Raw genomic sequence first — 27,423 nt, 5'->3', positions numbered from 1 at the left:
TCCGTCGGTCCCTTACCTGCGGGGGTGGCGCCGAAGACTCTGACGACGGGCACCCGCCCGGCCGGGGCCTCTCGGAAGTGGGCCTGGCAGGGGTCCAGGCCGGGCAGCGGGCTGCCCATGTAGTAGTCGGCGGTCACGATCCTCACTGAGAACATGGTGCTGCCCGCCGCGAGCCCGCACCGACACCGCCGCCGCCTCCACCTCCGCCGCCGCCACCGAAGGCGCGCGACCGGAGCCGACGCCGAGCCCGCAACGGCTCCGACACCCCCCCCCCCCCCGCGCGCCGCAGCCAGCGAGGGCGCGCGCGCAGCCCCCCGCCCGCCGCCTCCTCTCCTCTCTCCCTTCCCTCCTCGCGCGCGCGCGCACGGCCGCGCGCTCCCTGCCCGCCTCCCTCCGCCTCTCGCCCCCCCCCCCCGCCCCGCCGCCGCCGCTCCGGGCGCGTGCGCGCGCTCGCCCCCCCGCCTCCCCCGGCCGGGTCGTTCAGGGCCCCGCCGGCCGGCGGCGCCTCAGGGGCGGCAGCAGCACCACCGAGACCGCCGCCGCCGCGCGTGAGGAGGCCTGGGCTGGCCGGCGGCTCCGCGCTGCGGCTGCCGTTGCCATGATGGTGGCGTCACGGGCGCAACCATCGCAGGACGGTGCGGGGAAGGAGGGGGGAAGGAAGGCGCCGCCCGCCCCTCCCCGCCCCGCCCCGGCCGCGCGAGGGGAAATGTCCGCCCGCGGCTCGGCGCTCGGCCGAGCGGGCTGAGGGCGAGGCTGCGGAGCCCCGAGCCGCCGATGGCGCCGAGGGCTGAGGGGGCCGGAGGGGCCGAGGGGCTGAGGCAGCGCCGCGGCGGGGCGCGGGGCGGGCCCGGCCGCCATTTTGGACGCCGAGCCGCCTCGCTGCGGGAAGGTGAGTGTCGGCACGCTGCGGGGGCCGCCGAGCCCGGCAGCGAGACTGAAAGGAAAAAAAAAATAATAATAAAGCAAAATAAAACAGAACTACACGCAACGGGGGCGGGAGGGGGGGAGCCGGGCGATGCCGTTCCCCGGCCCTGCCCGCCGGGGCCTGCGCCCCCTGTGGCCGGAGCGGCGGTGGGGGCGGTTGGGGCCGGGGCGGGGCCGGGCCCTCACCTTCCCTTCACGGCCCGGCCTCCTTCGTTAGTGCCCTGCCGTAATTTGGTGGGGGTGGAGGGGTGAAAGGGGCTCCTCACGCCGCCCCCCGGGCCTCCAGGAGGGTGTGGTTCACGGTGTGCGGCTGGCTGGGGCGGGCTGCCCTCCAAAAGGGGCACAACCCCCCCGGTCACATCCCCCTTGTAGCCTCTTTGTCTTGGAGGTGAGGTGTGGGGGAAATAACCAAGAGTCGGCGGTGCGGGGGACCCACCTGTATGGACATTCAGCATGCTTACACCTAGAGTTAGGTTGTTACGTGTGCGTGCGAGACCGGATGGCAAGAGCCGGGTGTACGAATCTATAAAACCCGACAGAAGCCCAACATGTAAAACATGTGTTTCGCATTTTCCTTACATGTGTTTTGGGTTTGGGCTTAAACAAAAGGCAGGTCAGGCAGTTGCTACCCTTCGTTTTTTCATTGTAATGAACAGGAAGCTTGCCTGCCTGCTCCGAGGGTAAGCATTCAGCTACTCTTTCGTAGTAAGCTGTTTATTTTCACTACCTTACCACTGTTTCCCGTAAACTCATTTTTATGCAAGCAGAAACAACGTCAAACTACCTAGTCTTCAAAAAATCTTGTATCATAAAAGTGAGTAGTTGAAATAGGGCCGAAACCTAAACTGTTTTCAACTAAAGAATAACTGAGCTACACCTTCATTTTTTATTTTTTGATGGATATTTACTTTTGCAAGGCTAATATTTGGAAAACCTTTGGAAATGAAGGAATGTTCTTTTATGATCACTTGAATTGCATGAAGACTAGTAAATCACTAGGAGGTTGCCAAGCATGTTACCAAACAAAATTTCTAGCCCGTGCTATTTTAATACATTTTGTACTGCTGCTTAATTAACATTTTCTTGATTTTTCCATCGGACTTTGGTATGGACACTACTTCGTTCCATGCTCTTGTCTTTCTGTTCACGTGACAGTAGGACTTCCTCAACATCGTATCTTCCAACCACTCCATATTTCAGTGAGATCTTAATGGCTTTGAACTCTGGCAGATGTGCTTTGGCACCCCTTCCTGCATAGGTGTAAGGTACTGCAATATCAGCAGTCCACCTCTGTAGTGGGAGGTACCAATCCAGTACCGTATTGTGTTGTTACAGGCAGCAGAACATGAGTGTAGCTGCACCTCAGCTGGGTTGGAATATAATCCAAGGCGTTTAAGCTACTGGAGGATTCTGGCTTCTTCTGAACGAGTGCAGTGTATGAGATGCAGGCACAAGTTCACATCTGCTAGCCCGGCTGAAGGGGCTGAAGGGAAGGCAATCGCCCATGACAGGGTAGTGTAGATAGCTGGAATAACAAACTTTTTAGAAGCACAGAGCAAGAGTCACTGAAGCACATCAATCAGTCTTCTATTTTGTTACCAAAAAAATTTGTTTATTAAATCAGAGAGGGCTGTGTTTTGAGTTAGGAGGAACTGTTGCAAAAAGGAAGGCAGTGGGACCGAGACAAGAAAAGTTGATACCTAACCAAGAGCCAGCTTCCTGTTCCTATGGGCTATTTATTCAATTTCTGAATGTGTTGCAAGGCACTTTAAGAAAAAATTAAGGGTCTTTCCTTTTTGGTGTAAGTAGCTTGATCCAAGTGGTAGTCTTAGTCATGAAGACATTTATTGGGTACTTCCTCTGAGCTATACTTTTTCAGTTTCTCTTCATTTCTTAGAACACACTTTGACTGCAAGAAGGATATGAAAGCAGAATAAAGAATTGTCTGCAAGGTCACACCGGGGTAAGAATGTATTTTCGGAAGAGATTTGAGTCAGCACTGTCACGAGAGGTCCCCTGCCTCCCTCTTCATGGTAGTGCAAGTATTGGAATAGCTGCATAATAAATTGGATGTGGGAACTGAGCCAGGTAAAAGTGATCCAACTAAAAAGTTGGGGTTATATTTAACCTAGAGCAGGTCCCTTGTCTGCCTCGTTATGTAGGTGTGTGAGTGCCTGTGCTTGCAGAGTGGAGGAGGCGGCGCAGGGGCTGAGTTTGAGCAGCAGGGAGGAAAAGAGAACGCTGCTTGCAGCAATGTTGGCTTGTGGTAGCTTAAGTTGATCGCTCGTTTAAGTTGCCGAAGTCAAAAAAGTGTTGATGGTATTGTCAGTAACCCTTACAGGAGGTGATGGAAACAAAGTCTGTTTCTGGATTTTCCTACATTTCAGCTTGTGTGTCAGGGTTTGGCTTTAGTACGTGCTTTATTTGTTGTTCGTGCATGCGTATATACGGCTATTACATACACATTTCGTCGTAGCTGATCCCTTGTTACCTGAAGATGCCAACGTCCTAGGGTGTCAAAAATCGCAAAAGGAAGCGTCGTGGTTAGAGAGCACTGTCACCCATTTCCCCTGTTGTCTTCAAACTCTGTATGGACTCTGTAAGGTTTTAGTCAGTTTTAAAGCAAGTCACCCCCTTTCTCTCTCCTCCAGTTGCTAAGCAGCAGCTGTTCTCCCCATTAGCCAGCCACGTATTTGCATGAAAATAATCAAGCTCGCATATACAACTGCTTCTAATCATGCAGTTAAACAGCTGTACAGTAAAAAATGGAGCGTTAGTAGTATTAGTTATCACTGTAACTGATTGCTGTCTTAAAAGTTAGGATTTCCATGTAGCGTAAAATCAGGACAGCTACTCTTTTTTAACAAAAGACATGTCAGCCTTATTTCTCTTAGTCCATACTATATGCCTACTTAGAAAAACTGTTCACAAAATGATACCTGCAGTTCACAAAAAAATGATAAATGCAAATATGAGCAGACAGCTAGCAACTAAACATGGTAGGGGGCAGGGAAAAGCCACCTCTTCCAAATATCTAATTATAATAGCAAGATCCTAAAAAAAATTGGCATTAAAAGGTTAAACTATCACCCAGAAGGTAACATTTTGTACAGGACATCTTAACTTACAACTGACTTACGTATCCATGTTTGCGTTCCTAGTGATTTCCAAGATACTCAGTTTTTCGAAGGTCTATGCTCTGAAATCTTGGAGTGCTCTCTCTGCCTGAGGATGCCCTGGATTTATTCCAACTGTGTTTCAGAGCCAGAGCCGGGTGAGGGCCGTATCTTCTCAAGTGTCGGTTCAGGTTACAGAAACACGGTTTCTGCAGGGAGAAAACCTGGGCGTACTGGTCTGGAGTAGTGTCTAGTATGCTCAGCATCCCGATCTAGACAGTCTGTCTGCATTGCACAGGAACTGAATTTCCCTGTGTGCACCACAGGCTAAGTGAATAAAGGCCAAATCTTCAGACTAACGTGTTGGGTGCTATGCTGTGTAGTGCCGGACTACTAAACTTTGACATGCTTTGCCACGTGTAAGAATCCATAGTCTCATGTTAGGCTCAAAGCTGTCTAGAAATGCTGAGAAAGTATCACCTAAATATTCCCCTGCCCAAAGGAGTAAGGGTCTAGTCTTCTCTTGGGATTCTCACTTTGGAGTCCTTTCTTAGTGTTAGGTACCTAAGCCCAGTATAACCTTGATCTTATCTGGGAGATGAAAGAGCAAGGAAAGCTCTCTCTTCTAAGTTAGGCAGATTTGGGGTTTGAAAACAGATAAACATTTCACATATGGGTGCCTTAACAGCAGGCTAATGGATAAATTCATGCACCCGTGCAAAATATTAAGAAAGATTAGTTTCTGACTGTCTTTAATGTTTTAAGAATACTTATTAGACTGGGCATCTTAGGCAAGATACACAGGAAGAGTCTTCATATGACAGTCCTGACAAACCCTTCTTATGCTCTAGGTAGCTAGGCCTGCTTTGGACAGAATTTGAGGCAGCGTTGTGCGTGCCCATCATAGCAGTGGAAAGTCAAGTACTGTGTGGATGTTACCAGCTAAAAATCGAAACACAGTATATGAACACCAGGGAATTGAGCAACTCCCAAGATACCAGGCTGGCTTAAAGTGCCACTTGGGCTGCAGAATTCATTTGTGGAGGTAACTGTACTTTGGAAATAGTGCTTAAGATCCTAATTCAGGAGAACTCTTAAAAAAAAAAAAATAAAATTCTTGTTGAAGATACCGGGTAGGCAACTGGCTCTGAAGTACGATGCCGTTGGGTTCTATCAGAAGCAGGGCAGTAACACCTTTCATTAATGGTCTTACACCAACAGTGTCTTGCCACTAGAAACCTGATGGGAAGACTAACCTAGGTCTCAATTGCTTTGATACTTCAAGTATTTTTGTAATGTTTTAGCAAAGACTAGTGCCATATGACAAATTTAGTGGGAATCATGAAGAATTGCTAATAGGAAATGACAGTAGATGGTGTTGAAAAGAGAACTATAAAACTGGAAGTTGTAAGTAGTCTACCAATCGAGTGTCTTTCGGTTATTCTTATTTAGCATATAAATGAAAGTTGCTGGTAACCTTATTTTTGTAGAACAGGCATATGTAAGAATTGTCTGGGTTGGATTTATATAGTAGAAATATCGTAATATCTTGCTTATAAAATGCAAGGTTTTGAACTTTAAAATAGCTGAGAATTTTTTAATGTTTTAATGGAAAGTTATGCAGGAATAACAGGTATTTTTTTTTCCCCATCATTTTCAGGTCTTGCCTTGGCCTTGCATCAGAAAAACCTACCAGTGAACATGCGTACAGGAAAACACTGAAGTATTCAAGAAAATGATATCATCTGAAATGTAAAAATGAATAAAGAATTACACGTATGTAACAAAGCAGAACTTACCGCTTTTTTTTTTTTAGTTGAAAAAGTGTCTTTATTGATTTAACAGCATTAGGGTTGCAAACGTCATACAAGAAAATTGACAGTAAACACTTCATTTTGGTTCCTGAGATAAGACAATATTCCTGATCTGTTCTTTGCTGACAGAATTCTGTATTCAGGATGGGTTGAGGTTCCCTCCCGTGCTAGGAGAATGACCTGTTGTCAAGAACAAATATTTACATGGTTCTGTAATGAGTTCAGGTTAGCATAACAAGAAAACACACATTGTTAGGGAACAGCTAACAGTATAGTAACAAGTACGGTTTATTGATTGTATGTATGATGATGAGAAGTTCATAAATGAAATTTGATTAAGATGAACTGATTAAGTCTTAGGTAATTGAGGAGTAGTGCTAGAGCTGATTTTATGAGAGGTATTGCTGAATCATAGTGATTAAAAAAATAAAACTGTCTACTGCTTAGGTCTAATGACTAAAAGTTGGGTATGGACATAAAAGAGAAAATTGTGTATAATGACATCTAATATTTGAACATTAATACTGTTTGTGGGAATGGTGTGCTCGACAGTGAGGGTTACTGGCAAATAGTGGAGTGATGGGGAAGGATTTGAGCGTTTGAGTAGCTTCTGTTGTATAAAGTAAAAGTCATTGGTTTATTTTTACAACAGAGCTACCAGTTGAGGCTGGGTGTAGATGATCCTTCCATCGCCTTTCTGGGAGGAAATATGTGTGACTGGATGGGACTAACTTAAAATACATATCATTTATTTGTACACGTGTGTGTGTGTGTACATAACCCTTCCAAACTGAAGTTTCTATTCCATGCAACAGAGCTCAGGTAAATGGTTGTAGGAATTGTTTTTAAATTAGCAAACATAACATATTTTTTCATATTATTGTTCCGATAAATAGCCAAAACATTTAGCTGATACTCTCCATGGAGGAATGTGTCTGATGTGAAGAGAGTTAGCCCAAATAGTTCAAATAGTGAGTAATTAAAAAAGATTTCATAATGGAAAAATTTCAAGTAGCGTAACTGCAAAAAGTCCTATCAGTCTACTGTGGCTTATGTAGGCGCATACATGCACGTACAGTGATTCAAATTTTTGTTGTTTCAATATGTGAAATGTGTTTTTGTGAATGAATCACAGAAATGGGACTGGATGGGAAGTGGTGAAACCCGTTTCATTTTAAATGCTGTATTTTTTCTGCCGTGTAGTCTGACTTACGGGAGGCATTCCCCATTCTTGCATCAGACAAAGCAAAAGAAGCCTCAGTCCAATATGACAGCCATCTGTTATCCAGGAAGAGACAGGAGAGTCACCATCAGAGTAAACTTAAAGTGCTGTAAGATTAAATTAGAGATGGGAGGGACCAATTAAATGCTTTGCCCATATCTGTCAGCATTGGGTCCTGTAACATATGGGTGCATACTTTATGCTGCATATGTTCCAGATACCTACTTTTTTTTTCCATTAGGACAATTACCCGTACTTTAGAACTCAGTTTATGTTTCCAGTATTGTCTGAATCTTTCTGCTCCTAGTTAATTATATGTGTATAACTTTTTATCACCTCATATAATTATTTTCTTTTTTGGTGTTTGTTTCTTTCAAATAATTTTCCAGAACAAGCTGAATGTTAAGCAAAATAGCATTTTGAACCCTTTAGTTGCCTACCTTAAGCTACACTTGCTGAGTTTTGTTACATTTCCTTCTGAGTCTTTCCAGCTCCCAAAGAATTTCTGTTATTTTTATGTGAATTCCATCCAATTTGCTGAGATCTTTTTGGTAAAATGCCTAGAACTCATTGGTGAATTCCAGGTGTGGTTACAAAAAGCGTGGATGAAGAATTTATGGTTTATGTCCATACAGTCTTTTATTTTGTTTCAGGCATCCATATGACCTCCATGTGTAGGGCAGAATGAATTGCCAGAGGGTATTAATGTTTGGTTCACTAAGAGGCTTGAAGTGCTTAGTTAGTTGTTCATAAAGAAAATGTTCTACGGTCTGCCCTAGAGCTATAGAGAGGGAAAGTGTTATCTTCCTGCTGCAGGATACAATGCTTCCAAGTATGCAAGTTAAATCTAAATTAGTCTTTTTGTTGGTATTCTGTTACAAATTTATTTGTAGTTTCTGCTTGCTTGTTATCCTTAGATCCTTTACAAATATTATGCCTTGGGGTTATTTCCATCCTATTGAATACATTCCAGAATATGTTCCAGAATATTTTTCTCAGTCTTTTCCGTAGCAGTAGCTTGCTTTTTCTTTAACTTAACTTCATCTTGCTGTTTTCTGACTGCATTTGAGCCACAGTAAATTACTTTGAGCTATCTCCATGTCCTCAAAGTTGTCCACATTCTGGCTGCTCAGAGATTAATGAAGACGTCAAAGAAAACAAGGCCTCATAACAGTTCCTTTGGCACCGCACACACACACACACATACATTGCTGCATGTCCTTTTTCCTAGAAGTCTTTTATTTGCTGACAGTTTTTACAGTTTTATCTCGAGCCCTGCAATATTCACTGTTTTCTTTAAGCTTCAGAATTTTTACACAGTCCTTGCTTGTTGTATAATCGCCTCTCGTTCAGCACTGTAATCTATCCAACACATTCTGAGGGATTTGGAGGTTTCGTGAGAGCACCAAATGCTTTCCTGAACTTGGAGTATGTAATATGTAAAGATTTCCTTTGGACCTTGTATTTTGTTTTGGCTTTTGGGAAGAGTGTTATTTGTTCTCTGGTAAGCTAAATATTGCCTAAGGTTCTATTGTCCTTTAAGGCTAACATGTTCAGACTTGCTTGGCCTAAAGTTGAGTTTAGTGTAGTTTAGAATTTCAAAGGTAGTGTTCTTACCTAGATGTTAAAAAACAAACAAACTAAAAAAAACCCTAATTATATGTGGCAACTACTGAAAACCTGATTTAGAAAATGTTCACTTAGTAATGAGCTTAGTACTCTTTTTCTGTACTCACACTGGTGGGGCTTTTCAGTGTTTTCAGGGGGTTGCTTCCTCCAGTGCAGATCTTTATGGTGTAATATATAATCAGGAGCAGGAGAAAAGAATGGTGTACGTACGTTCAGATGTATCTTCCTAAAATGCAGAAAGCCACAGAACACCATGGAACTATTTAGTAGATACTATTCACTAGATATCTGATATTTAGCCAGCAACTAGTGACATTTTATTTTGGTGTGACATCCATCAGTTAACACAGTTGCACTTCCTAACTCTTTCCAAAATCAAAGCACGCTTCCATTTGAAGATGCGAATACTAGTATTTATGCTAGTTAATAGTACTGTAAGTATTATTAGATGTTGCTAGGTAAATGGCACATCTGGGAAAAGGCAATGCAAACAGAGTGGCTACAAGTAATCCCGGAAAGATATTAGTGGAAGTTCTTCCAGAACCTGGTCTTCCTACATGCAGATGTCCTATATAAATACTTCTGTGTGTGCTTGAGATATGTATAGATAATTATTGTTATGGTCCACTGATTACAGTCATGTCTGCTGAAGGTTGATGCTGCACAAGTGCAGGTCCCTTCAGCAGACAGACCTACCTCAACAACTTTGGAGTCTGGCAAATAAAATAAATTTTCTTACCAGTACATTGGTCGTTTTGTATCTCAAAGCATGAGATAGATACTGTTCGAGATACAAACTTAGGAAGAATACAAATTTATAGAGTAGATCTGTTACTCTAATGAGATACGGTACTAGAAGTTAGGAAATATTGAAAGGAAAGACACCATAATTATGGATATTGGTTATGGACTTGTAGTCAGGTAGAGAAATCAGATACATTCACTCTGGAAGCTGTGCAGTTAAGTGACTGAGACTTGATTCTGTTACAATGTGGTCTGTGTTTCTTGAGTAGTCTTGCAGCTGCTGCAGTTAGAAAAGCAGTGATAGCTGTTTTCCTTCAGAAGCATTAATTTGATGGCTTGGCTAATAAGATTAATCAGCACTAAGCAAAATCCTTAAAATAATACCTACTGTGCCATATTCCAGTCTCCCCACCCACAGCACCGTCACCTTCCTTTTCCTATACTACTTCAAAAGCTATTTTGTGGAGATAGCATTTTGAGTAGCTGTGTTTCTCAGGACAGAACTTAGGCTTTTGACCTGCTTGGTATTTTTCCTCTAATGATTACGTGATTTGTTCTCATTAGGACCATGTTGTTTTTTTTCAAAGAAAAATCGTTGATTGAAAGTATTAACACTTAAGGAAAAATAGGAAATGATTATGTTGTAAAATGAAAGGGTATCAGATTGTTCAGAGAGGAAAGGGAGCCTTCCAAGAAGTGATCACATTCTCACACTCAGCTTTAAACACATTCTTTATCTTTAAAAGGAAACAGAAGAGAATCACTCAGTAAATCAAATGTAGTCCTGGTCTCGTCTGCAAAACTGTATCATTCTGAAATAAGGACTTAGGTTTAGACATTGGAAACAACTGTCAGTGCCAAGACCTCTTGCGCTTTGAGAGAAATGGGTATGTCTTTCATTAGACGATACCTTTCTTGCATCTCTTGATTGTTTTTCTTCCTCATTGCGTGAAGATAGCAGTTATGGTGGCTATTCTGGGTGAATCTTTAGGTACCCATTTTAAAAAAAAAAAAAGATATTTTTGTACTGCAATGAAAAAGCTCTTAAAATCAGCAGAAAGATTTTTTTTTTTAATGTCTATTTGTTCAGAAAAGGAAACTGGATTTCTTACCAAAAAGTCTCCACCTTGACTTAGTTGTTGTTGGCAAAAAACCCACCCTGTTTAAAGATCACATGTTCTAGCTGCAATTTTTAAAATCTGTTTTTTGATAAAGATTTCACTGCCAGCAACCTGAGTTTCTCTCTATTGCTCCAGCACCAGATTACCAGTCAGCTCTCTAATTCTGTCTTTTTCTGGCTGGTACGGAATTGCTTTTTGCCTGGAGTAATGCAAAAATTGGTTCTTCTAGGCAAAAGAAATCAGCAACGTCCATGCGTTGCAAATTCCTTCAGAGTAGCTTTATCTTTTATCACTCTTTGAAAGTATTAGCATTTTTAAAATTAAATGGTTCTGTTTAAAAGTAAATTTTGCTCAGATAAGGAAAAAAACATGGAAGTAGTTGCTGAGAGGGATAAAGTGCACTACCTGGAAATGTACGCTTTTCTTCTTACGTCCTGATGGAAAAGGAGATGAACAAGCATGTTAGAGTCACAGCATTTCTGTAAATATTGTATTGTTGGCATAATTTATTAGCATGTCCTTAATAAAACCAAAACATTTCTAGCTAACTTTATTTCAATCATCTATAAAATGAGAACATTGTTACTTCAGAGGTTAAAAAAAAAATAAATCCAAGTTGCTTGGCAGTAAGTGTCCTGTGAGAGCAGAGTTCATGCTTTCCTCATTGGGTTCCTTGTAACGTTCCGTACCGTATCTTACCTGTTATATCCTGTGAACTAACGACGGACTAGGGAACTTGCTGGGTCTCCCTGTGTCCAAAGGCTGTCCCCTGAGCCTGTGGGGGCACTGATTGTTACGGGCCCACCCAGACACCGTGAGCGATGAACAGTCTGGAGGTCAAACTTCTTCTGTGGTACCACTCTGCTCAACAGCACGAGCAGGGCAGCAGTGTCTCAGATAAGGTTTTGTAAAGGTGCCAATCTGCCAAACTCAGATCAAGACTTTTTCTAAAAGTCTTAGATTCAGTCCCACTGATTTCTTTCTTTTCAAAGTGCTTCAAATGCATTAATTACTCTTTGTAACATCCAAATAAATGAGTAATAAGGGCACTTGCCTAGGAGTCCTTAGTCCCTCCACTCGGTGCTATGTGTGCAAGCTGTATAATCACTGTTCAGTGAAAACATATAAAACAGGCCCAGGAGATTAAAGCATCCTTGTTGTCTCTGGCCTCAAAGTCTTCCATTCCCCAGCCCTGATTGGCAAAATCTCAAGCTGGAGCTACGAGATACTTGGTATGCAACCATCTGCTGATGGGGGTGCCCTCCTACCAGACGGGAGAGGCTGGTTTGAAGTGCTTCAAGCAGTGGAATGCCTAAAATCCCATCTACGGTTTCCTCTCCAGCTGCTGCTGAATAATGCATAGTCCTAACCTCTGTGCCATGATGTAAGAGTAGGCAACAAAGGTATGTGTCCCAAAGGAGGGGGAGAAATCCCTAACTTCTGCCAAGACTTAGTTCTAGGAAAGCTCTCAGGCAGCAGATGTAAATTTGTGCCTGATGACTGACCTAAATTTCACCAAGGAGAGAGGCGGACTGAGCAGCAGTAAATAGCCTTCTGTAACCTGCCTTCCGAGCTGTCATAAGTGTGTCTGTGGTTAAAACTGTGAAGAATGCAGGGTTCTTGTGAGTTCCTGTTGCTAGGTACTGCTTCTCTTGGAGGACTAAACTCTCCAGTTTCATACATTTACCCATCTTTGTCATTCAGGTAGAGTGCTACTTGGTGCGAATAGCGGTGTTCTGTACTCGGTTTGCGTGGGCATAAACGGCCACACGAAGCACAAAGTTATAAAGAATTAGGGCAGTAGGTTTTATTTCTAATTAGGCCTCTAATCCTACAGACCGCTTACGGTTTTGCGTTGTGATATGTTCATGCTGTCTTAAATGGGACTACGTACCTGAGTGGAGTTCTGGGTGTAACTGCATGCGGGTTCCGATCTGGGCCGTCACATTTTTGCTTATTATTCATACCGTAGCGCTGTTACGAATCGGGTACCTCTGCTGTTACCCCTTGCCCAGTCAGGGTGAGGGGAACCTGAAACTGTGTAATGGTTTGAGGGGAATCTTTCTGTGTAATGGTTTGCACTCCATTTCCATGCCTATCCAAACTAAGCGCTTGCTAAGGCACATCATACAGAGTATTTCAGCTGTGGGGTTAAGAGTCACAGGGCATAGATTTTTCAATGCAGAAGGTCATGAGGCTGCAGTTTCACTGGGCTGTGTGTTGTATTTGCATAGACAGATACTCAGTTAATGGTAGTGCAGAATGCTTTAATGATTTTCATTTGCATCAAGCTGTTCTCACCTCTTAGTAACATAATGGATAAATAAAAGAGGCCTTTTGTTTGCTCTTCATGAAAGTTACCAGTGATTAAGTGGTGCTGAGGGAACAGACTCATGCTCTCATTTAAAAATAAAAAAATAAAAAAAAAAATCGACAACAAAACTGGCCTTCAAAGCTGACTTCAAAGTGACCTACTTCATTTTGATTTAAAATGGCACTTGAATAATTTTATTTTAATTTTCTAACATTTCCTAACTCAAAACACAGAGCTGGTCATTGCTAACAAAATACAGAAATAGTTGTTAGATCAGACACAAAGTTCTCGTCATCTGTCAGGGCGCTCTTTATGGTGTTGAATTACAAACAAAGCTCCGTACACTTAGACAAGCTTTTCTTCCAAATGGATTCAGCAGTCACTCTTATTATGAAAAATTATGTCCCGAATGTTGTTGCAGGTAAATTGATATCTTTTTGCGCTATACTATGGTGTCAGACAATGACATTTCATAAGAAAGTCCAAGCCAAGGGCTTGCTAGAGCAAATCTTTCCTTAAGGTGTTTCCTACAAGTTTTATTCTCAGATTTGGAATTTCCCTGTGGAAGATTTCTGCAAACCTTCCTGGAACATGGCATATTCTCTTAAGGACAGGGAGACTTTCACAGTGACTTGGGCCCTTGCAGCTCAGCATCAGCTTGTTGGGGACCTCTGCCACGCCTCAGCACAGAAGAGCCTCTTGAAAAGGAGTCAAAGGAAGTCTGACTATGTTATATTTTTAACCATTTTCTGAAGGACTTCACGTCCTTTCAGCCTCTTTCAGTGTTACCTGTAAAAAATCTGAGTGGCCTTCACAGCACTTTGAAAATAAAGCTCTGTTCTTAGATACATTTGCATCAGAATGTTTGTTCCTGATTTATAGGACCATGCATCATGACTCCATTAGCCTGTTTTTAGCACTGTCACCTCAGTGCCAGTATTTTTAAATATTTTTTCACCTAGATAAGTTAGAGTTTCAGCTTTATGTGTGATGTTGAAAACCACAGCCACTGCATATCTTGAATACCCAAATTTCCATTGTCTCCACTTAGGGTACAAGGGTACAATATTCCTGATGTCAGCAAGGATAAACAATCTTTCAAGTACTTGGGTCTTTTATTTTCAGCTGATAACTTCTAGTCCTTTCAGTTTCTAGCCTCCTGCCTTAGAGATAATGATCTTGAGTACTTCTCGTGGCATTCAACTTCTCTCTTTCAATCCCTGAGTTATTTAAATCAGGATACAGAGCCTGACTTCGTGTATTTGGAATACCTTCCATTTTCACGGAATGAATCGGCTATTTGGGGAACACAAAACATGCAAATGCGGATCTGCTGAATGCGTAGTTTTATGGCCCTTCTGCTTTGTATTGGCTGTGTGATTTGTCCACTGTCTGACTGGGGGCTAATTAAATTACTGAATGTACAATAAGAATATATTAGTCCATCTTTTCCTTCGCTGATTTTAATTCCTTTACTCCTCCAGTTAATTTTCGTTTGAATCTGCCTTTGTGTTCTCAGCGTAGCATAAAAGGACCAGGCAACAGCCTGAAAACAGGGGCAGTTGAGGGAAATTTCCATCTGCAGTCAATCTCCCCCACTGCAAGAGGAGCGTTGGATATCATTACACGTACGATAAAGATGGCTGAATTCAGCGATTGCTGCCTGACTAGCATAACAATTCCTTAGCAATTTGTTACAGGTTGGGAGGGCAAGGGTTTAGGATGACGTCTAGGAAGAGATCTTTGCACATGAGGATATGATTCTACCTTGGGTTAAGAATAAAACACTCTTTGCAGGTATGCATAATTCAGATGTATAGTAAGATGCAAAGTGTCTTCACGCATGGGAATCAGATCCACTACTGACAACATGTGTCAGTACGTCTAGACAGAGGTGTATTTTACATGTATTAGCAGTGTAGTTTTTGTGTTTACAGCATAACAACGGCCTTGATCATCTTAATCCGGGGTTTTTGCCCTACACTTATGCGCAACACTTAGAAGTAAAACTTACCAAGTATCTCTCACTAAGGAGACGTTGCGGAAGCAAACGCTGTAAGCGAAGGTGGAGCACTGTAGCTGATGCAGACAGAGAACTAAAGCAGCCCTACGTGTCCTTGCTATAGTGGGAAAATTTTGTTCAAGCACATCCTTATGTTTTTAATAGAGGGGGAGAAAATTGCTTCTGTGTGGCCATCCCTGCTCAGAGATTCTTCAAAACCAACGTTTTCCATTTTTCCTTCTTTATTTCTTTTTTTGGCTAGTAGTTGCCTCCATGAATTAGATTTATAAACTATGAATCTAAAGAGGATAAAATGTTGTCTAGAGAATTTGATCCAGATGTATGTTAGGGTTTCAATAAATATCCTATAAGCATTTAGGGTGAAGAAGGTTGCTGGGTTTTTTGTTGTTGTTTTGTTTTAAATAATCATCCTGGTTAACTTACAAGCAGCCAAATTCATTCTGTGTAAAAATCCAGGAAAGTCAGTAGTATTTCAGCAGGGATTCATGCGGCCCTTGGGTTTTGGACTGTATCATATTGCAAGCTCCTAAAATAAGACTGTTTGGAAAGCCACGGGCTTCCCATCTTTTTGTCTGGAAAAGTTATAAAATGGAACAGGCAGGCTTTTCACTGAGCTGCTGAGAATGCAATTCTGGCTATGCAATCAGGACTAAATAAGGAGCAAGATCTGCACTAAAAATAGAAATGGAGGCTGATCCAACTGCAGCATGAGTTACAATCCTTGCAAAGCGAAGGATTGGTAGGTTCAATTGAGGACACGCAGTTGCAGAGAATCAAATAAACTTCATCCTGCTCCTATAAAGCCATCATACCCTAGCTGCTCTAACCGGATTTTTACCAGTCAGCAAAACTATTAATCATCTTGTAAATTAACACGTTATTTCAGATTCGGATTTTTTTTTTTTTAAGAGAGGATTATATTTACCACATAGTAAGGGTTGGTTTTATGTAACTTTGGAGAATATAGGGGAAAAATGGCACAGATGGATTTACTGCAGTTTCTCACGGCTGGATGAATAAATTCTTACCACTCTTTTGGGTATTAAGCTAATGTGGCTGCTGACGTTAGGGGACTCTAAGTGGGCATGCTCAGCTCATTTGGCTATCTCACCGGGCCTGGTGCCTTGTCACAGACTGTACAGTTCACAGTGTGTTCTTTGAGGGAAGTTACTCTGCTTGTTTAAAGAATAAAGTCCAGAATGCTGTAGGCCAGTCACTCCTTCCCTCTACCGTATTTTGTCCTATCTTGTCCTGTCCTGTCTTATCCTATCCTTTATGGGTAGCACAGTTCAGAAAATGTTCATCTTTTATTTGTCTGTTTTGTTTTAGGTACCACATGCCTCATCAGCTTAATCCCAAAACTTGCCTAAGGAGTTCAAATACATTCGTTGATACAGAGTAGATTAATGTCACTTATTTATTGTTAGGAACACTGAGCTATTAGATGTTTGGATTACATGAGCACAGCCAGCTGCAGCTATGTACTGCTTGCTTTCTTTGCCTGTTCCTTCAAAAAAAATTAGAGGTTATATAACAGGCTTAGATAATTCATTGTATATTTTCAATTTCTTTAAATATGGTTACATGTGAAAATTAACAAAATTGGTAGACAACAAAGCAATCTCCTCTGTTACTTAAAAGTATTAATTTCTGGCTTTCAGTGAGCTGCAGAATTTGTTACTGAAAATGCACATTGTTCATGTACCTGTGCCTTTTAACTACAGGGGTAGCTCAGTCAGATTGGAAGACAGTGGAAGAGAAGCATTTGGATCCTTTGACACATGGGAAAGCTTAGACAGCAGTGAGAGCATGTGGAAGACGACCAAAAGACAGAGATCATCAGACTTTCACAGGCCAAGAAAAATTCACAGTGTCAGTGAATCACAAATCAGTTGTTGCATTTTCCTTCCTTAGCTCCGTCCCCACCAGAATATCAGCTACAGTATTTCCTGTCTCCAGACTCCCGTCCCAGCACCCGTATCTCCTCTCTTCCACGTCCCACACTGAGCGCACAGCTTAGCAGAAGCCGAGAGCAGCTGCCTCACAGAAAGACGCGTTGATCAACACAATCTTCTTGATGGCGAGGAAGCAGCCTCTGTCTCCAGCTGAGTTCAGAGGCCTGCTGTTGTTGTTGCTGTTGTATTCTCATTACTTACGCTTATATTTGAAGAGCTGTATTTTCTGAGGGGAAGAAAAAAGGAGAGCATGCAGTCCAGGAGGCATAGAGAAGGGATGATGATCAGTAATTGCAGTGAGTAATTAATGGTGAAATATATATATCGTTGTGTTTTGGTCACATTCAAAACTTACACGGATTGCTTTATTTACCAACTTCAGCTAATGACTACACAGGGCTTTGTTCTCATTTAACTATGGGCTATGCATGCCCCGTTTTTGTATACCTTTAGCTATTGTTCTTTGGTACGAATCATTTGGTATAATAAAAGCAACGTAAGCCTGCAGTGCAGATACACAAATATTAGTGACTTTATGGAAATAAGCTGCATACTTGTAGCAGCTTAATCATTATGCTTTAAAAGACCACACCCAATCCAACAAAGGATTTTGAAAATTATGTATGCAAAGAGAAAAATAATTTTAATGACATGTTTTAGGTAACTGAAGGTTATAGAAAGAGGAAATGGTCTTACTTGAACTCGCAGTTTCAGCCTAGGTAGATGCTTGTATGAACATTGTACCAGTTCACAGTGAGTTTGGTTATAGGTTAGGAGACAATGGTGGTATAACTGAAGTGTTAAAACGCCCAATCTGAATATGAACAGCTATGTAATTCTACCTTAGCTGCCTTTTTACTATTAATTTTGAATGTGATAAAGACGTAGGATTAGTTCTGCAGGTCCTTACACATGCAGAATGAATGAATTCAAATTAAGGATTTTTTTTTTTTCCTTAAGTAGGATTTGTTTGTTTTTGTCAGAGCCCTTTCAAAGTACAAGGAGAGGTCACAGCTGTTCTTTTCATTCACATGTAATCTGGTAAAACAAACAACATATGTATCGGGCATAAGAGTTTAGCACTCAGAACACAGGGATTTGTATATGAATTTGAAAACTGTAAATAACAAATTATGGTTAACCTTTATCCTACCGCCCATCAACCTGATTTGTTAGTAAAGATTTGTGTTGGAATTGAGGTTTTCATGTGCTACATTGTTCAGAAAAATAACACTCTCTCCAAGTGCAAGATAACAAGGTCCACGTTTACATTCTCAGCTTTAATTCTAATTGTCGTGTCTTCTAGATTTACATAATTAGTACATTTACATAATCACTTAAGACCTTCATCTGCACTCCAATAAAAGTAGACCTGACCTGAAACCTTGCTGAAAAATCACACTTACATTTTGTACTGCAAGCATACAGGACTGACCACAGATGTGGGCGCACAGCCTTTTCTTGAGAGCTTCATGGCACCTGGGTACCTGAGTGAGCTTGGTGGTTCAGCGCACTAGCACAGAAATGCTCACAAGCATTCTGCTGGCAGTCCTTGCTGCCATAATATATCTGGAGCAGATAGGGCCTGGGCAGAGGAGGTGCAGAATATGGTGTGCTTACATCTGGTCCGAAGGACTTTTCGTTCCATTACAGTGTAAACATAGTTGTGATGTTATTTACCCTGTGAGAAAGAACATCCAAATACTGAGGATTAAAAAACAAACCAAAAACATGTCACTGAGTTTCTTGCAAGTCAAGTGGTAAGATTAGCTGAATACTTTGTAAATACTAATCAATTTGTCTTTCTCTCTTTTTTTTTTCCATGATGGAGACAGCTACAGAAACCCATCAGTTTGCACACTGTCACAAGGAGATTTGCTTTTGCAGTAGACGTTGAACCTCCCTTTGACTTTCTCAAAGCACAGAACCTTTACCTCTCATTTCACTCTAAAAATACTGACAATTCAGGGGAAATAGGCTTCCTAGACTGAAACAAGAAAAAGCAGACAAATACTTCAGCGCAGAATAGGTGTTTGCAATTCTGTTAGATGATAGTAGTGAAGATGAATTTCCTGTAGGAAATGAGTAACTTGTGGGATATGGGTTATATCTTGTCAGCATATAAGTCGTGACAGAAAGTTGTAATTTGATAGTTTTTGGATGGCCTCTTTACAGTTAGGTCAGACCTTAAAACCTGTTTCCAGTGGACAAATACTTGCAACAGAAAAGCCATCATGATTGTTAGCTATCTTATATGGCTTCGTGTCAATACTGTGCGAATGTGGCATTGCTGTCTGTTCCAGGAAGAAATTAAATTATGATACTTGCATGAAGTCTTGTGTGTGTGTGTGTTGTGCATAGTCTACAAAGTAGCTGGGTAAAAGATTTCAGCACTCCTATTCGAAACACAGACAGGAAATCAAGAATATTTGGAGGCATCTTCTCAAAATAGAGTTGTCCTGAATTGACATCTATCTTCAGGTCAACGAGAAGTTGATTTCTGCATTTCAGGCATAGGTGTTTCCTTTTATACTTACCTGCCAATCCTTCTAATTAGCAGATTACTTGGCAAAATCAGTGGGACTCAGCAAAATTATCTTTTTAATCTACACTTGCCAAAAGAGTTCTGGTTTCCAGATATCCTGAATAGGATAGTCCTTAAGGACTTCTCTGCATTCGGAGCCACAGAACAAAGGAACAGTTTGATATCTGGACTTAAAGTTGTTTCCTCTCCTATCCTGAATGCTGGATGGCTGTTAAGTATAGGAAGTCCTGCTTTTCACTTGGTCTTGATCAGTGGTAAGAAGGCCTATGAGGCAAATTTAATTGGTGAAGGAAATGAGATTTTCCTCCTAGAGCTCTGAAATATCTCAAATACATTTAAGGAATTGCTGCGTGACATTTTAAGCTATCTTCTGGCTTTAGAGCAGTAGCCAATCCTGAAAGGCTGAAAGGAGTTCAGAAGTCTGTACTCAGTGGCTTCTCCCACCTCGCTGATTCTTGAAGGATCCAAGCAAGGTAAATACGACAGTTCTCCTACCTCAGACTGAAACCTGTGCCTGGACCCATCAGCCCCCTCCTTGGCAACAGCTTTATGCTCTCAATGACTTCTGTCAGCTAAAATGACCTCCTGGAGGCTGTCACCAGTGAGAGGAGCAAAGGAGGAGCTGATCCCTCTCTTGTAAGTGGTTACAGAGCATGTAATGACATCCTCTGATTTCTGCCAACAGTGGTTACAGAGCTCCATCTGTACTAGAAAATCCATCTTTCCATATTCTTCCCTCAGACCACACGTTCCAGGTGGCAGCGTCATCTCTCCACACTTGGGGTGTAACCACTACCCTGTTAACTACAAAATGTGAAGTATTTTAAGACATTCATTTGACATTTCCTACCTGGTTGTATTCCCCACTGCAGGTCTGTTTTAAGATTATGGCAGGTCACAGTCCAGGTAAAGCATCGGATCTTGATCTGTCAGCAGCGTCTGCGTTGGGAATTTCACCAAGGAAATTATTTATCTTAGGCATCTACAGAGCAAGTACTTGAAGCTCTGTCTTCCCAATTTGATGGATGTCACGTAGAGTATATAACAACTTTTGGAGGGAAGAAACGTAAGTGATGTTCCAACCACAACCACAAGACTCTGCCATGGAAGAAACTGATGACTGCTGTGGAGTACACTGTGATGGAAATACGGCGATGTATTGCATGCAGGTAGCTGCCAGGAGGAGGATCTTAGAGAACGTTACCTATCAGTAATTGGTTAGTGCTGGGTGTGTGCATATCCCAGCCAGCCTCCCATTTTCTTTTTGTTACAGTCCTGCACACCTGGAAATTCTCATACACATAGGGTGCACTGCGTGTGCTATTGCCCAAATTAAAATCTCAAGGAGCCTGAAGGCTTATATGTGCTATACCACATAAACAAATGTTCAGCTCTGGCAGATATGCATTTACACCTCTCCTAGAACTCTTGTTGCTGTATCATAAGTAACTTTTCATTCATTCTGAGGCATAAAAGGCTTTTCTACAGGTTCCTTGTGCAATTAAACTAACAGTATCTGATAGCATAAGGATATTCAATCTTACAAATAAATAGCTTGTTTTAAAGCTATGCCTGCACAGCAAGTGCAGATATTTAAGAACCCAAGTAAAATTTTCAATGCATTGCCAGGCAAACAGTTTTAAGATGGAGGTAAACCCTCATCCCTAAAAGCAAAAATATGGACCAATCTACACAGAAATAAAAATTGGCAAGAAAAGTTCACATTTGCTCTCGAAGAATTCCGTACATTTCCAGATTACAGCCAAGCAAAACCCAGGTACACATCTGTCTCCAATCTGCATGCTTGCAGGATGTATCTTCTGCCAATTCATCCCTTAAATAATTTCTGGGTAATCATATTGTTGTCATATACAGTTGCTCGAACTTATTCAGTGTCTCGTAAATAATAACAGTAAACAAAACCGGGGAGTAGATATCGCACAGGGTGATGGGAAAATAAGGACTAAGGAGGCTAAAAAAAAAGTAAGAAAGACTGGGAAAATAGAGCAGAGCAGAAGGAGAGCAAAAGAATAAGCTCTGAGGAAAGTCAGTGCCAATAAATGTAATACCATACTCTCAAGAAAAAGAGAATAAAGCACAGATGGAAACGGGAGGATATGTTCATCCAAATCCATTATAGGAAAGCAAGCTGATTGTTTCTGTTATGTTCTTTACGGTGTTTTAACACTACTTCTGTATAAAATCATGCACTGTCATCGGTGAGGGAAAGGTATACCTGGAATTCAGATGGTCCCTTAAAAGGAAGCATGCGCTGTACAAATAGTGAAGCACAGAGACAGGAAATAAATGATGGTGGCCATTCCTAGAGAACTCACAGGCCTTCTGAAAGCTAGGGATCGAATTCAGACTTCATTCTCCAGTTTAGTTAAATAAGCTACAACTGTTAGCAGCAGGTTTGTTTTCTTGTAAGTCAAACTCCAGTCTTACCTCTGCCCTTTTCTTTCAGTGAAGGACCAGCACGTACATATGAACGCAGAATTATTTTATTTTCTGTAATGATCAAACCCAAATGTTACTTTACCTTTGCCAGCTTTGTGTAGGGTGATGTGCCATCTTGCACATTTATTTTCCTGGAGTGATTCCCAGAAGTATGCTATGCTTTTTCTTGCTCATGTCTCACTAGCTTTATTTATGAGTTGTGTACATCAGGTTTTCAGTCCCTGGGGACAGGCCTACACAGGAAATCTGTAGACCATATTTAATACATACAAGTATGAGAGTAGTAAAAAGCGTGATGATACTCCAAATGATCTGATTCAAAATTTCAGCTAGATCATGGCTAGGTTGGTGTCCCTGTTTTTAAACCACAAGCACCTCTATCTGCTTTGTCACATAGGAGGAAAAGATGTGGTAAAGATTAGTAAGTCTAAAAGAAATTTTACTTAGCACTCACTGATGCTCTTCAGCTGCTAAATATTTAGAAATTAAAGTCTCACAATACACCTTTGTAATAGTTATGTAGTGCTAGAGGACTGAAAAATGAAATACCATAGCCTGATTCTCTATTTGGAATACCTAGCCTCAGTAAGCCTCACGTTTTCAAAAGCCTCTATTAATTCTTGTGGATTTGATGAATTCATTTTTCTAAAACTGGACACATGGAGCTCAGGGGAAACAAATTTGACAAAAAAAAACCATCCTGGCTTTTTTCACTTCTAGCTGCTTAGTAGAATTAAGAGTAAATGATTCTTACCTGAATTGTTTTAAGTGAAGTGGGGGAAAAAAGTCTTTCGTGTTCAACATCCGTATATAATCTGAAACACCAAACATACAAGTAGAATTGAAGAGAATGCTTTGGGGAGGTATGTTCAGTTCCAAATATCAAAACGTGATTAAGGACAATGAGCCAACATTTCCAGGAGACTTCCCTGTCAAGTGGAAACAAAGAGCAAATTTTCACTTGAATCACAGAATTACAATTAAGTCATCTCCGATGACTGCACCTAATAGCAGTATCATAATTTTGAAGTTATTGATTCTTACTGATTGCATAGAAAATACAGTTTTAAAGATAACTTTTTTTCTCACTTAATAGGTGCATGAGTTGGCTGGAAAATAAATCAAGATAAGGCCCTCTTTCTCCCATGCCATCACAGCTGGAGACAAGCATTTTGCTGATGAAAGCTGATTGGTATCATATTATCCCCTTGATTACACCTGTGCAATCCCATTAATTGAGAAATAGTGTGACCTGGGGAAACGTAATGGCTGGTAACGTTGTATAGGAAAGCTGATCTACAAAGCTTGATGTACATGTTAAGCTGCAGGTGTATTTATAGGTTGGCTGCCTGAAAAAAAACACACAACACACATCCCCCAGAACGTGTGTGAGGCGCCGTAACCACCGGACCGTTCCTCAGAACAGAACTGATGGATAAAGCCCTCCTTCACTGAAAGGGCTGGTAGGCATTGGGATGGGCTGCCCAGGGAAGTGGTTGAGTCACCATCCCTGGGGGTCTTTAAGAGACGTTTAGACGTAGAGCTCAGTGTCATGGTTTAGTGGAGGACTTGTTAGTGTTAGGTCAGAGGTTGGACTCGGTGATCTTGGAGGTCTCCTCCAACCTAGACGATTCTGTGATTCTGTGATTCACTCCGCAGTGCGACTGCAGAGCAGGAGGGAGCGGCAAGGGCTGTAGTGTGGTAACGGAGGTAGCGCTGCCCGCTTGGTTCCACCACGTGTCAAGGGAGATGTCACACCTGCTGGTGATGCTCAGGACGGACGGGCGCTGAGGTGGCACGCTGCTTACCGCCCTTCACCCTCTTGTTTCTCCTGCCACCTGAGCTCCCGAAGCAATTCCCTTTAAGATGGTTCTCCCCGTGACCCTAAGGAACAGATTGCTCAGGGGATTACATGGAGTGAGGTGGCCTGAGGACAGCGCTACTGAGGCTGGCTTTGCAGCTGCTGCCAAGTCAGCTACTGCTTGCTGGGTCTGGGGCAAAGCTGGTCTCAGCAAGGAGCTAAAAGGAAAGGTGTCATCCGTGTCCCCGTCACATATTTTCTGATTTCAGGGTCCCAAGTAAAACCAGTTACCTCACTTAAAGCCCACCATTCACATATCTCTCCCCGTGCTCGTTCAGTACCGTACGCAGCTGAAATGGTCGCCCCCTCCATCCTGACACCTGAACATAGTAGTGTTGCCCATGGTAATGGGAGCACGCGGGTGTTGCTGGTCAGGGAGCAGAGGCTGCTGGGGTCTTCCCATCACCTCGGTCCCAGGACCTGAAGAAGACTTCCTCAAAGGCACCCCGTCCGTCGTACACTTGCAGCCACCAGCTGAGCCAGGGATACAGCACTGGCCTTGGAGAAGCAGCGCCACAATTTCTGCCAGCTGATGGGGCTGGAAAAAGCACATCCATCCCATGGAATAACAAACTGGGGAGAGGTCAGAGCTGTCAGGTGCTGTTGTCCTACCCTGGTCATCGGTCCTGGAGGGGTTGGCCAAATCTGCAAGAGATGCTCCCGAGCGGGGCTTGCTCTTTGACCTCTGCCACTGTTGCCAGTGAAATGAGGTTTACCCTGCGGCAATTCAGGCTGACTTAGATTTTTAGTTTTAAAATAAATCAAACTAGTTTGTGTTACTCATGAGTTTATGGTCAGTTCTTGTTTGGTTGGTTGGTTTTGTTGGTTTTTTTTTGGGGGGGGGGTATATGGTTTTCTTTAATAAGAAAAAAATCACTCAGAGGCATGACAAGGCATGCTTTGCGAATGGTTACACTTAGCTGTAATATGCCTGGTGGAGTGCTCGGCAAACTGCAGGAAGAAAAATGCTCTAGTTTGAACTGGATTTAGGAGCGAGGATATTTCGATTTGGGGCAGCCGAAGGAAAATTGTACAACACTGTTGTGCTGTCCTGAGCAGGAGAAGAAGCCAATGAATTGCGTGCTTTTTCCATCTTTGTAATCAGTTTGTTATGCACAGAGCAATGCCGTGGGATTAAGCATTTTGTCTGCTGGGTTTCCCCTGGCAGCATGTGAAGAAGTTCATTATAAGTGCTTATCACATGATCCACTTAATCAAACCACTGGAACTTGGAGAATAAGTCATTCTAACAAGACCCGTCAGAGCTGCCTTATAAACCACTTACTGATATACTCTTCCTGGGTTAGTGTACAATGAGTTTCCTTGTACCTCAGGGTACGACGCAGGAAGTTCATTATCCCCAGTCCGAATTCAGACGTGAAGAAAGGAAGCAGGGCTTACAAAGAGGCGACAGATAATTTGCGCAGGACTCTGGTTAGCCTCTCAAATCCCTCGCGTAGCGGGACTGCGAGCTCTTCGTAAGAACAGCCTTCTGGTTTTCCGTGCTACGCACGGGGCAGCTATCTCCATGGCTGCTTTGAGTGTTGTGAAATACAGATGACACAGGAGAAAATACTTTCCGTTGTTTGATTAGATGCTTAAATGGAAGCACGTGGGAAAAAAAAATCAGAAGCGAAACCATGCTTTTAGCAGGGCAATAGTACATATTCTGCGTAACAGTAGCAGAGCCGACATCCGGCTGATGCAAAACGCCCTGAGAGCCTGCTAAATCCCAGCGTGTGCTAGGGTTTGGAGTACTTAGACGTGTGTGACAAGCTAGGAGCACACACACGTGCTGTCTGCAGCTCGTGTTTGTGTGCTCCGCGCCTGGTGAGGTAAGATGCCCTTCCCCGTGATGTACCTAGGGACTGTTCTGGATGCAGGGAACCGGCAGGTGGAGGCTCCTCGAAGGCACTGGTTTTGCTGAGCCCTGCCACAAGCAGTGTGACACTAGACTTTCTGGCACTCCCTGGGTTTTGTCACCGATGTTATTTCACGGCCAGTGTCTCACGAGGGCATGCAGAAGCTTGCCTTTCGGCTGCCTGCTGAAGGACAGTCTGGGTGCCACCACGTACGTTGGCTCAGACCAGCCTTAGTGTAGAAATGCCCGGATCATTTTCCCAAGCAGCACCCTGTCTACGGGCAGTAGTGCTGCTCAGCTGCACCTCTTCTTTCACCTCCCAAGCTCACGTGAAAGCGGCGTAGTGTCACACCAGATTGAAGGTTGCTTTGCGTGGGGACGCACAGGCTGAGCCTGACGTGGGTCTCCAGATGAATTTTTTGTGCTGGAAACTGCCATTGGAACGAGAAGCATCAAGTAGGTTGAGGCGACATGCTCTGTAAGGCATGAAAAACAGGGAGGTGTGCAGGGCTGAGCAGCATGGGCAACAGAAACAAAAAAGCAAGCTGGTTTGATGGGGATTATGCTTTATTTCCTACAGTAGCTCCAGTGAAGCAGGTCAGAAGGTTCATGCCATCGTCCAGGTACCGCTTTGAGAAAACAGTGAAGCCTGTCTCTCCAGTGCCAAAGTCCAGCCAGCCCAGAGCTTTAAAATTCGTCCTGCTGATTACTGCTGGGCCCAGACCAGAGTGGGCACGGGGCCTGGACTGTGTCCGCCAACAGACGTGAGGTTTGGGATGCACGGATTTCATTCCTACTGGCAGAGTTAGGCGGTGATGCTGTGTCGCTGCTCTCCTTGTACTTTAACCCTGGCTGTCTTGTCTCGGTAAAACCACGGGTCTCTTGGCCACAGATGTACTGGTGCACCAAGCTGGCATTGCTAGGGCTGCGTACCAGCAGGGATGGTGCTGCTTCAGTGGGTTGGTTTCCAACTGATAAGTTAAAGGAGGACACATGAGCCTGAAGGAAAATACCATTTTGCTGTCTTTTTCTTCTTCATTTTAAAAATAGGTAAAATAATTTACCATTTACTCTTTCAACATAAAACACGTAACAAAAAAGATGAATCTATACTAGCTGGTTAGTTTGGCTACTTCCTTCAATTTGATTACGTTATAATTGATTTCTTCCTTCTCACCTTTTTATCACGCTCCCCATCTGTCTTCCCAGTTTCTGTTGTGCCTATTCAAAGACCCCATCTCGTCTCTTCTGGGACCGTCTCACTCCTGGGTTTCTGCTATTTCAGCTCCGACACCAGACGGTGCTTCGGGAAAAAAGCATCTCAGTTCTAAGAGTGGGAGGAAAATGGACCCATAAAAATACAAATTATTTGTATGTGCATAGTACTTGTCAGTAAGCCTCAAATAACTTCACCTAAGTGGCCCGTTTGCTCTCATCTCCACTCCTCAGGTAAGGCACCTGGAGCAGAGCGAGTTGATGGCGTTCTGCTGTCTGCAGCAATTCGGTAGCGAAATGGAGATAAATGTTCTTCTTCTAAATGATTTCTCAGTGCCTTATCCATTGCCCTGTACATGGGGAAAGACACTTTTGAGCATCTGAAATCATTGTAGGCAGGGATATCTTTAGTCGTCTTTAAAGAGAAATGGTCGGTTGTCCTCTGAGCGCTGTTAATTTGGCATCGAAGAACGATTGGTTTTGGTGTAAATACTGAGACTGGCTGTCAGTGTCTGCACGTCCTGGCTGGGGGGCAGCTCTGGGAGGAAGGCTGCGGTGGGTGCTGCGTGCTTGTGGCTGCGTGCACTCCTGTACGTGAGCGAGGTGCACGCAGCATCCA

General features: G+C 42.9%; 1 protein-coding gene and 1 long non-coding RNA gene across 6 annotated transcripts in view; one reads left to right on the top strand and one right to left on the bottom strand.

Moving 5' to 3' along the window:
* Window positions 1-293, bottom strand: part of REV3L (REV3 like, DNA directed polymerase zeta catalytic subunit) — a 122,044-nt gene extending 121,751 nt beyond the window's left edge. The window contains exon 1 of the mRNA XM_080586874.1: window positions 17-293. Coding sequence (XP_080443000.1) covers window positions 17-155 — 139 coding nt within the window. The 5' untranslated portion in view covers window positions 156-293. The remainder of the gene's footprint in view (window positions 1-16) is intronic.
* A 166-nt stretch (window positions 294-459) lies between these two features.
* The window catches only part of LOC308192884, a 32,419-nt gene continuing 5,455 nt past the window's right edge, over window positions 460-27,423 (top strand). For 2 of the 5 annotated variants that reach the window (XR_013949186.1, XR_013949190.1), the window contains exons 1-2: window positions 460-889; window positions 5,701-5,816. This is a non-coding gene — a long non-coding RNA (uncharacterized lncRNA). Of the gene's footprint in view, window positions 890-5,700; window positions 11,974-16,631; window positions 16,784-16,821; window positions 27,039-27,423 lie in introns of all 5 variants that reach the window. The other 3 variants (XR_013949189.1, XR_013949188.1, XR_013949187.1) reach the window with 3 other exon arrangements.

The sequence above is a fragment of the Anser brachyrhynchus genome (genome assembly GCF_964034855.1).
Source record: "Anser brachyrhynchus genome assembly, chromosome: 3".
Taxonomy (NCBI): Eukaryota; Metazoa; Chordata; class Aves; order Anseriformes; family Anatidae; genus Anser; species Anser brachyrhynchus.
This window is presented reverse-complemented; position numbering and strand designations above follow the sequence as displayed.